Genomic DNA, 10,497 nt, shown 5'->3' with positions numbered 1-10,497 from the left:
ACACACATATATATATATATATATATATATATATATAATTGGTTTTTTTTGTTTGTTTTTTTTGAGCATGTCTTTTTTGAATTTTGAATAGGTTCATGTAGAACTGCCCTAACCTGTAGTGCTCAGATTTCCATAGCGTCATTTGCCTAAGCTATTGTTTTACAAATCTCATTGTGGAATGCGGAGTAGCAGGACAACCACGGCGCCTGAAAGCTGCTGAACTCCTCCATACGGCCGCATGTCGAACCTAATCTGTTTGAACTTTACCAAGATTCCTGCAGCTAAAGTAATAAATAATAACGCTCCCCATATTGTCCGAATACTTTCCTAGGGTTTATTGCTACACTCATGGCTTAACTTCCTCAGCGGTGACATTTGTGTTTGTTTCTTTTCACTCCGGCCCCCGACAGGCCTTGCTTACAGCCGTGACCTCGCAGCACATAGAGATCCATGAAGGTACGGATCATAATTTGCAATATTAAAGTACTAGAAGGTATATCAGAAGTATATCTCTACTTAAATAATGATCATTAATGACATTGTAAAAAAAAAAATAATAATAATAATAGTATGACATATTTCTGTCAGTTTCTGCAGAAATTGTCTTAATAATTGGAAAATCCCTTTCTGTCATCATAATTTAATAATAATTGTATTATTATTTATTTTATTACTTTATTATTATTATTATTATTATTATTATTATTTAAAACCTATATAAGTATTATTAAATTCAAATTTATTATGACATAAAGGGATTTTCAAATTCTTAAAAAAAAAAAAATTCTGGCAAAACTGGCAGAAATGTCTTTCAGCTCCTAAATGGAAATTCTGTTTATTTATTTAAATGCAGTTGCAATTTTTAATGGGGAATGATTCTGTTTGTTTAAACTACTAATTCAAGAACGTGCTACAACATCTATCTGGCCAGTAAGAACCTCATCAACCAGACCACGGCCAAAGCCACCCTCACGCAGATGCTGAATGTTATATTCGCCCGCATGGAGAACCAAGCAGTGAGTGCATTTGACACTTCTCCTGTGGTAATATGGAGAAATGACACCTTGATCACATTTTTCTTCTTTCTTTTTGGTTGATGCCTCTTCCTCCTCCTCCTTCCCCCCTCAAAATATAGCTTACAAATCACAAGATCAATTGGTCTTTGGCATCAAGAAAGCGAGATCGTCAGGTAAAGAGTGACAGGACTGCCTTGAAATTTGCTTGATCTGACATTTTCTCTGCGTTTGTGTACATCAGTTTCATCCGTCACTCTCGCACTCTGTCTCTCTCTCCGATTCTCTCTCAGACGTCTCGCTCAAGTCTGCTTGCCTTGGCTTCGTTGCGTTTGTTTTCTGCCTGCTGTCGTCCCCTCCATGACAAATGAGTTTCTTTCATCTGTCTTACCATGTTTATTTGTTGTGGAAGAGTGTGATTACAGCAGTTCTCTCTTGTTTGTAAGGCCACGTTTACACCTGGTAGTAACATCCGTCTCAGTTGATTTGGTCGTAAGTTGCTGTTGACAGCTGGTAGTAATTGTCCTGTGACAAACGTGTTTGGATTGTTAGGAAAGTCTTTAATTAATGACTATATATGTTACTCTATGGGACTGGGCAATTTTTTCCTAGAAATTATTTAGACAAGAGTACTACCATTCAAATGTTTGGGATCAGTAAGATTTTTTAACAAGGCTGCATTTATTAGATCAAAAATACAATTAACTTTTTTTTTTTAATATTTTAATCAATGTAATAATAATAATACATTTTATTGTTATTTTTTTACAACTTTTTATTTTTATTATTGTCAATGTTGAAAACCACTTAATATTTTTGTGAAAATCGTAATTGTTTCAGGATTTCTTCCTGAAAAGATTCAAAAGAACAACATTTTAAATGTCTGTAATGTCACTTTTGATCAATTTAATGCATCTTTTCTGAATAAAAGTATTAATTTCTTTAAAAAATACTTAGTTGAACAGAGCAACCAACATTTTAATCAAACATTTGTTGTATTTTCAGAATGTGCCTGTATGTGAATGTAATGTACAGTAAATATACAAATCTTTTTAAAATAATCAAGGTTTTCTCCGTTTTTTTCACTGAATGAAATTTTTTTTTTTTAATAATATGCACTTTTTTTTTAATCATAAACCACAATATTTGTGCACAAAATATTTTAAAATAGACATTTTAATACATAAATATTAGTGCTGTCAAATGATTAATCGCGATTAATCGCATCCAAAATAAAAGTTTGTTTACATAATATGTGTGTATACTGTGTATATTTAATGTATATACACAGTATATACATTAATGTGTATATATAAATACAAACACATGCATGGGATGCGATTAATCGCGATTAATCATTTGACAGCACTAATAAATATTAATGCTCCATGGAAAATTCCACTAATATTTTCAGTAATAATGGCAAGGAAACATTGGATCAGAGTTTTGATTGACTGACACATTATGAAAGTGTATTAAAGGTGATATTCACAACGGTGCTTAATTTTATATACTGCAAAATCATTGCTAGTATATTTTGAATATTCAATATCAAGAAAGGAAGTATAGAAAAAAAATGTCAAGTCAAGTCACCTTTATTTATATAGCGCTTTTAACAATACAGATTGTGTCAAAGCAACTGAACAGCATTAATTAGGAAAATAGTGTCAATAATGCAAAATGACAATAGTAAACACAAATTTTTCAGTTAAAGACAGTTCATCATTGAATTCAGTGATGTCAACATCCAGCTCAGTTTAAATAGTATAATGTCATTGTTTTTCTGAAATACACTTTGATCACGACATAAACAATGTTTTGAGCAGAATTGTTGCACAATTATTTTAGTCGATTAACTTCAGATGATAGTGTGTCACATGATTAGTGTTGTTCAGGACACATTTTGCACTGAGCGATCGAATCGAGAATTATTTTGGACCTTGTTTACAATTGTATTTAGTGTTGTCATTTGATTTCGTATCATCCGAGATGGATGTTGATGCCAGGAGCAAATGCGACGTGTCTGTATCTTTGTGGATTAGATAGCTGCATGTGGATGAGGACAGTGAGGTGCAGTTTAGATGTTTCACAGTCGCTGCAATGATCAAAAGGATGCCACTTTGAAAGTGGGGCTTGCGGTTTTGGCACAAGCTAAACACACTGTCGCGCAGTTTTAGCAGTCTGGACGGAGCGTGACTTATTCTGACACCGCCAGACACATCATGCATAACTAATCAGCTGTCCAATATTGAAGATGTGTTTGTTTGAGGGTTAGGGTTAGGTTAATTACTCTATCTTGAGATTTGAATTAGTTTGTTTATTTTATTTTATTTACAAATATAACTTATAATGCATATATACTATGTTAATTACAAATTATTTACATTGAATTATTGAATCTATTAACAGACCTAGTTTAATTTTATATTTTATATAAGATATTGATTTATAATTGTTTTTTTCCTATTTATTTTCTAGTTTCTATTTACTAGGTATCAGATGCTGGTATTATATCAAACTATTTATTTACTTACTTATTTACAGCCCCATTTTCATTTTATCAGTTGCTAAGCCCAAGGTCTTTTGATTCACTATGGATACCAGGGTAGGAGCTGGTATTGTACCAAAGCCAAAATGTTGTTTTTGACCCAGTCTTATTGCTGTCTGTACATGTTCAGTTTGTATAAGCTACCAGCTCAGATTCAGTTGTCATACTTGGGCCATTTGGACCCTGTGTGTGTGTGTTTTTTTTTTTTTGACATGGTATTTGTGTCTGAGACAAAATATGCAGATGATAAAATATTTTTTTTAGTCAGGATTGCATAATGTGGCATGTTCACCATCACTGATGGCAGATTGATTCCCCCTGCAATGAATTTTAGTGCCATAGCGCCTATGGAGAATTTGAAGATGCTACTTGATCCTTCTTGCGAAACACAAAAGACAGTGAAAATCAAGAGTCCAAAGTTTTTTTGTACACCATTGACTTTCATTGTGTATGCAATATCTTCTTTTGTGTTCCACTGAAGAAAGAATGTTCTACATGTTCAAAACTACATGAGAGTAAGTAAATAACGACAGAATGTTCATTTTCGAGTGAACTGCCCCTTTAAGAGTCATACACTTATCCTGCTTTAAAGGGGTCATATGATGTGCGAAAGCAAAAGCACTTTATTTGGCCTTCCGAAAGTAGATGTTAAGATTTTAAGATTTATTTACAACAGAACAGCACAACCCAGATTTGTGCAACACATTTTATGGACTACAGTTTTGTGAACCTAGGAGAGTAGCCTACAAGGCTGGCTGTGCAAAGGCTATTTCTAAAAAAAAGTCACAATTCCGACTACTGTAAGTATGTTTTATATTCTGTTACACCAAATACACCAAATAATGATCTTTAAAATAGCATCATATGACCCCTTTAAAACACCAGTGTAAGCATGTGCGTAGTCCAGATTGTCATTCCAGGTGCATGTAGTCAAACCACCATCTGTCTCTATGAACACAGACATTGTCTTCACATACAGTAAGATGCTATAAGATCCTGGTCTTGTGTTTCTTTTTGTTTTAAAAGACGAGAACCGTCTGTATTCCTAAATGTAATCATTTGCCTCCCGTTCAGAGAAATGGATGGACATCAGCTTGGCTTTGGGCTCCCGGCTGCCCCGGAGGAAACATGAGTGTATAAACTCACTCTGATTCATGTTTAAAATGAGTTGACTTTGTGTGTATGTGTGTTCCAGCTGCAGGAAGCCAAGCAGATGGAAAGAGAGAGGCACAGACAGCATTCTCCAGTCAGCCAGCAAGAACCAGAGTCTCCTGGACAGCGGCACATCGACACCCCCGGCAAAAGCCTGCCCATGGAGGCTAACGGTGGACCGGGACACCAGGGCAGCAAGGTCGAGCAGGGATCCCCACCGTACGAGAGTCCCGAACCAGAGAACGGCACAGACTTCTGCCCTGCGGAGAATGAGCAGACCGAGGCAGACCAGGCTACTGCTGCTGCGCAAAGTAAAGAGAAGCATGCAAACATGCAGAGATTAATTTAGTTTTAGGGTTCTATGTTAATGTAAATGATTATGGTAATTTCTCTAAATGACTCTAGACACCAGTGAAATATTCTAGGAGAATGCTTTTCATTATTGCCTCAGTTCACTTGGTTATAAATGTGACTGAAAATGTAGGGTGTATTCAGAAAGAGTTTCAGATTTTCTTTTTAAAAGATACATTTGGGAAGTCTTGTATAGATTGTAATTTTCAGTTTGAATATTTTTTGTATTCATTTAAACGATACAGTTTTGTATTTATTTATTGATTCCACCTTGTTCTTGCCATGAGCTTTGGTGCTGATATGTCATTAAAGTTCACCAGAAAATGATATTTCTGTAATAATTTACTCAGTCTCATGTTATGCCAAACCTTTAAGACTGGTTAATCTTTGAAAAATAAATTAAGATATTTTTAATAATACCTTGTGAGTTTTCTGTTTCTCTATTCAAAATCCAGACAACCAAAACTTAGAAGATTCAAATCTTAATTTGTGATTTGAAGTCTAACCAAGGTCTTATTGGTTTGAAATGACACAAGGGTTAGTAAATGATGACAGAATTTTCATTTTTGGGTGAACACTCCGTTTAGGTTGGTAGAGTCTCTATTTTTATTTGGTTACCCTCCTCCTCCCAACACTGCTAGACACAACCAAGCTCTGATTCCTAGTCATTATTAGTTAATCGTGTATTCAGGCTTGACATCAGAACAGATAAGACGTCTTCTAATGATGTGTCACTATTGGAAAACTGTGTCAGTGTCTTACGTAAGTTTAATAGCACAGCTTTCCATCAGAACCTCACCAAGTTACAGGCAGTATGGAGTTCCCTCTTAATAACACGTATTAAAGCTAAATTGGGAAACTGATAACGTGGATTTAATGTGACTACAGAGCGTGCTTGGAGGGAAAATCCTCCTATCGCACCATGAATGCCTGACTAGACAGAATTAGACGCTTAAACGTACTCGGCTGTCTTTTTAGGTGCGGCAGAGCATGGCACGGAAGCCACAGAGGAAGAAGAAAGCCAGAACTATGAAAAGAAAGCGCAGGAGATCGTACAGAGTATTTTGCAAGAAGTTGTAAACACGGTTGCTGGAGGTGAGGTATATTCATTTTGCTTAAAGAGACAGTTGGGCATTTCACCCAAAAACTAAGTGTCACCTATTTTTGTGTGTATTTACTGATCAAACGTTTAGGGTCAGTAAGATTTTTTTTGACGTTTTTGAAAGAAGTGTTTTCCAAGGCTGAATTTATTTGGTCAAAAATACAGTAAAAACTGTAACATTGTGAAATATTATTACAGTTTTCTATCTTAATATATTTTAAAATGTAATTTATTCCTGTGATGGCAAAGCCGAATTTTCAGCAGCCATTACTCCAGTCTTCAGTGTCACATGATCCCTCAGAAATCATTATTATATGTTGATTCTGTGCTTATAAAACAGTTCTGCTGCGTAATAATTTTGTGAAAACCATAGTAAAATGTGAAAACATTTTATTCAGGTTTCTTTGATGACTCGAAAGTTCAAAAGAACAGCATTTTTAAAATTATAATTGTATTAAATAATTATTAAAAGTATTACTTTTGTGGGGGAAAAGTTACTAATACATTCTTTAAAATGTCTAATTTTGTGTACTACAGAAATCAGACAGGTTTGTAATAACCTGATTGTAATGACAGGTGAGAAAATGATTACAGAATTTTCACTTTTTGGTGAACTGTCCCAAATCAGGAAGCAAATCTTTAGGTTTTGGATGGCTAGACTAGTGACTGTTTGATTTTGGTAGCGATACACTTTAAACATCCCATTTGACCCGAAGTCTGTTTTTCTGTGTTCAGATGTTAAGGAAAGCCGTGAGAGCGAGGCTGGGCCAGCTGAGGGTATTCCAAACTCGCTGGAAGAGGAGGGAGGGCTGGGCAGCGACAACGAAAGTGTTCACGTCAATGGCATCCCTGGCACACCCATCTCTGCGAGCTTCACTCCGTCCCTCCCCGACGACAGACTGTCTGTCTCCTCCACTGACACTCAGGTACCAGTTTCCACTTCTGCCATGAATGGGAAAAAAAGTCAAATGGCTTCTTGTTTACACGTGTAATTGGTTTGACTGGCTTGTTTGTCCAGGACTGACTTCATTGATTTAATTCAATTAAATTTTAGGATTTGTTTGTGATGTCACAAACCATGATGCGCTCCTTTCTCTCAAGTGTTTTGCTACAATATCAAACTGCTCCTGTGAAATGTTTTGTAAAAAAGCAGTTCTCCTCATCCTCATCTTTTTGAATGAGCAGCTAGAAGTAATAAATAAAGCATATACACTTTTGGAAATAAGAGTCCTGGTGTTTTTTTCACCCGTTTCTTTGCTCACACAGTAAACAGTGTCTGGCCTTTAATTCAACAAAATTGTGTATCCTCTCTTTAGGTCACCCCAGCACAGGAAGGAAAGACTAAGAACATTATTTGAGACATTCAATATATAGATATTTCCTAGTATTGTTACAATCTTGTTATTGCCTTTCTTTAAACACAATATTATCGCATCAGCAAAATCCAATATCGATCGACCTCTAATTAACTTGTATTGGTATTTAAGTGCGTAGACCAGTTTCTAGAGATGCACCGATCGATCGGCCAGGGATCGGAATCGGCCGATTTTCCTCATGATCGGCCCGGATCGGTGATCTCTCACACACACGTCTCATTCGCTCCGGTTAAATAGTGCTTGTATTGCGCATTATTTTAGTCATTCCCGCAGGTTTCGCGCTTATACCAAACACGCGCGCACCACCACTGATCTATATTAGTGGAGCGCACAATCCGCGCTCAGTCTCAAACAGCTTGTGAGCCACAAATACCAAAATGAGTGGCTAACTGCGCTAAAACGTTCAAATACATAAAAAATTGTCAAAATGCCCGTCACAGTCAGTTTTGGAACGCTAAATAGCTGAGAAAGAGAACGCATGTTGTGTAACAGTATATTGGGTCCGTGGATAAACTCTTACAGGGACTGCAGTCCAATATTCGCTGAAAAACTTAGTTTCATAGCTCTCTTTATTCTATTGCATTTATTTGTGCTGTTGTTTGCAATTTTTTTTATTTGTTCTTATTTTATTACTGACTTTACTTGTGTTTTTTATGAAAATAATACTTTGCGTTGAAGAAAAGTAGATTTTTGTTTGTATATGCTGTCAATTATAGTTCTTAGAAAGAAAATCGGAATCGGCAAAAATCGGTATCGGCAGATCACACTAACAAGAAATCGGAATCGGCCAAGAAAATTGCAATCGGTGCATCTCTACCAGTTTCAGTAATTATGCATATATTGAATAAAACATGAGTCTTAAATATTTTAAACTTGCATATAAACTTGAATATTTCAAACTTGCAGTTACCCTGTTTTGCAGCTGAATATATCCCTGTTTAATTAAAAAAAAAAGAAAAAAGTAAAAGAATCTCAGATTCATGATTTGTTTTGAGATTGAATGGGTTTGTTCTGTATGAACATACAGTATTAATTTTATACAAAAGTCTTACTGGATTTTAAAAACTCTGCAGAAATCCTGTTAATAAACACAAAGGTATTCATGGTTTTTTTTTTTTTTTAAGTGTCACAAGTGTCCAAATATTTTTTGGGGCCATTGTATATGCTTAATGGACCATAACGCCAATTTTATGGCCTGTTGCTTTTTTATGGTTGATGCATGTTACGTACTATAGATGATGATTCATTTTCCTGGCAGTTAAATTTGATTGCTGAAGGATTCTAACATGAGCATTTCTCCCACAGGAATCGGTAGCTACCACTGGTTCAGCACCAGGTGCAAAGTTTTCCCATATTCTCCAGAAGGATGCATTCTTGGTTTTCCGTTCACTCTGCAAGCTCTCCATGAAGCCCCTTTCAGACAGTCCCCCTGATCCGAAGTAAGCTTGTCTTTCTAAATAAAACTTCTGACTGTATACGAAAGGAACTGTTTATTTGTTGTACCAAATATTGTGCCAAAAATGACATCCCCAGTCTGGATCCAACTGAGTTTGATGTGGTTATATCCTATCTGAGATCTGTGGTTTTAGTGTGAGTGTGTGTGTGTTGACGGCATCAGTCCGTATTGCACAGAGTTGAGTTATCTATATGGTTTTATCAGCTGTCGTCCCATAACAGGTGAATAGGGCTGTCAGAGGGCAAGAGAGATGCTCCTCCCTGTTGTTTGAAGAGAAAGAGAGCCATTCATTCTGGTTTATCTTCAGGGGCAGTGAGGAAGGAAGCTTGTTTCAGTGCTATTGGTCACTCTTTGTCAAATGGAATGAGACCTGTTGACCACTCTTGATTTACATCAGGACAGGTCCTGGACTTTATTTATTAGTGGTGCATGCTAAGGCAAGCATACTTGGAGGCTAGGGACATAAATGATGCCTCAGATCATGCCGTTTGTTGAGGAGAGGTTACATTTTTAACCTTTTTTTTATTACTTGTGTTTAAAGTGATTGAACTAGAGGACAGTAAAATGGGCTTTCATTGAAGGATCTTTTAGAAGCCACTTAGAAACTGCCTACAACACCTTAAGTGCCCTGACAACCGTCCAGAAAATGTAGCTTCATTTTGTTAATTAGTACAGTTAGTACAGGTTTGGTAGCTGTTTCTATAGAGTACCCTTGGATTCTGTTGCTGGATAGTTTTGAGAATTACTATATTAATATTTAATTAAATACTTAATAATTTAATTCATGAAAATTGGGTATTTTAATGAAACTGTATTGTTGTGTCATCTGAAAACCATAGTCCAGTGTTATTTTAATATTATTTATTATTTATATGCTATTATTATTTTTTTTTTTTAGCTTTTATTCTTAGATTTTCAGTTTTTGTTTTAAGTTTTAGTTTAGTTCTATGTGCTTTTGTAATTATTATTACGTTTGTCTTTTTTAGTATTTCTCTAAAGCTTCAATAGATTTTAGTTCAACTTAAACTTTTCACATTTATAATAACATTTCTAATTTTCGAAGTGTTTTGATATTTATATTTTATTTTGTTTGAGTTTTGTTTTAATTACCGAAAACTATTTTTTAATGGTTTTAGTAGTGACTCTGAAAGCTTTATTCTTTTCTCTTGAACGATAAGCTAACTTTTGGATTATTGTACAGCTACGACACTAATTAACACTAAACACAATCAGCTAATGCCTGCCACCAGCAGAACCTATTTATTTTGAATTCTCGATATTTTTGGATTTTCTTAATGTGTCTTTCTTTGGCCATGTCAGTGAGGAAATTTTAAGTATTTAAATACTCAATTCATTCGTTTTTATGCAGTTTTCACCCCGGTAAGGCAAAAGTTAAAGGGATAGTTCACCCAAAAATGAAAATTCTGTCATCATTTACTCACCCTCATGTCGTTCCAAACCTGTATGAGTTGCTTTCTTATGTCGAACATAAAAGAAGA

General features: G+C 35.4%; 1 protein-coding gene across 1 annotated transcript in view; it reads left to right on the top strand.

Annotated features, from left to right (window-relative positions):
• Positions 1 to 10,497, top strand: part of LOC107695417 (brefeldin A-inhibited guanine nucleotide-exchange protein 1-like) — a 68,102-nt gene that overhangs the window by 30,877 nt on the left and 26,728 nt on the right. Inside the window, 6 exon segments of the mRNA XM_016495316.1 lie at positions 411 to 493; positions 905 to 1,016; positions 4,757 to 5,024; positions 6,043 to 6,159; positions 6,902 to 7,092; positions 8,848 to 8,981. Coding sequence (XP_016350802.1) covers positions 411 to 493; positions 905 to 1,016; positions 4,757 to 5,024; positions 6,043 to 6,159; positions 6,902 to 7,092; positions 8,848 to 8,981 — 905 coding nt within the window.

This window comes from Sinocyclocheilus anshuiensis, unplaced genomic scaffold (assembly GCF_001515605.1).
Source record: "Sinocyclocheilus anshuiensis isolate Anshui unplaced genomic scaffold, SAMN03320099.WGS_v1.1 scaffold110, whole genome shotgun sequence".
NCBI lineage: Eukaryota > Metazoa > Chordata > Actinopteri > Cypriniformes > Cyprinidae > Sinocyclocheilus > Sinocyclocheilus anshuiensis.
This window is presented reverse-complemented; position numbering and strand designations above follow the sequence as displayed.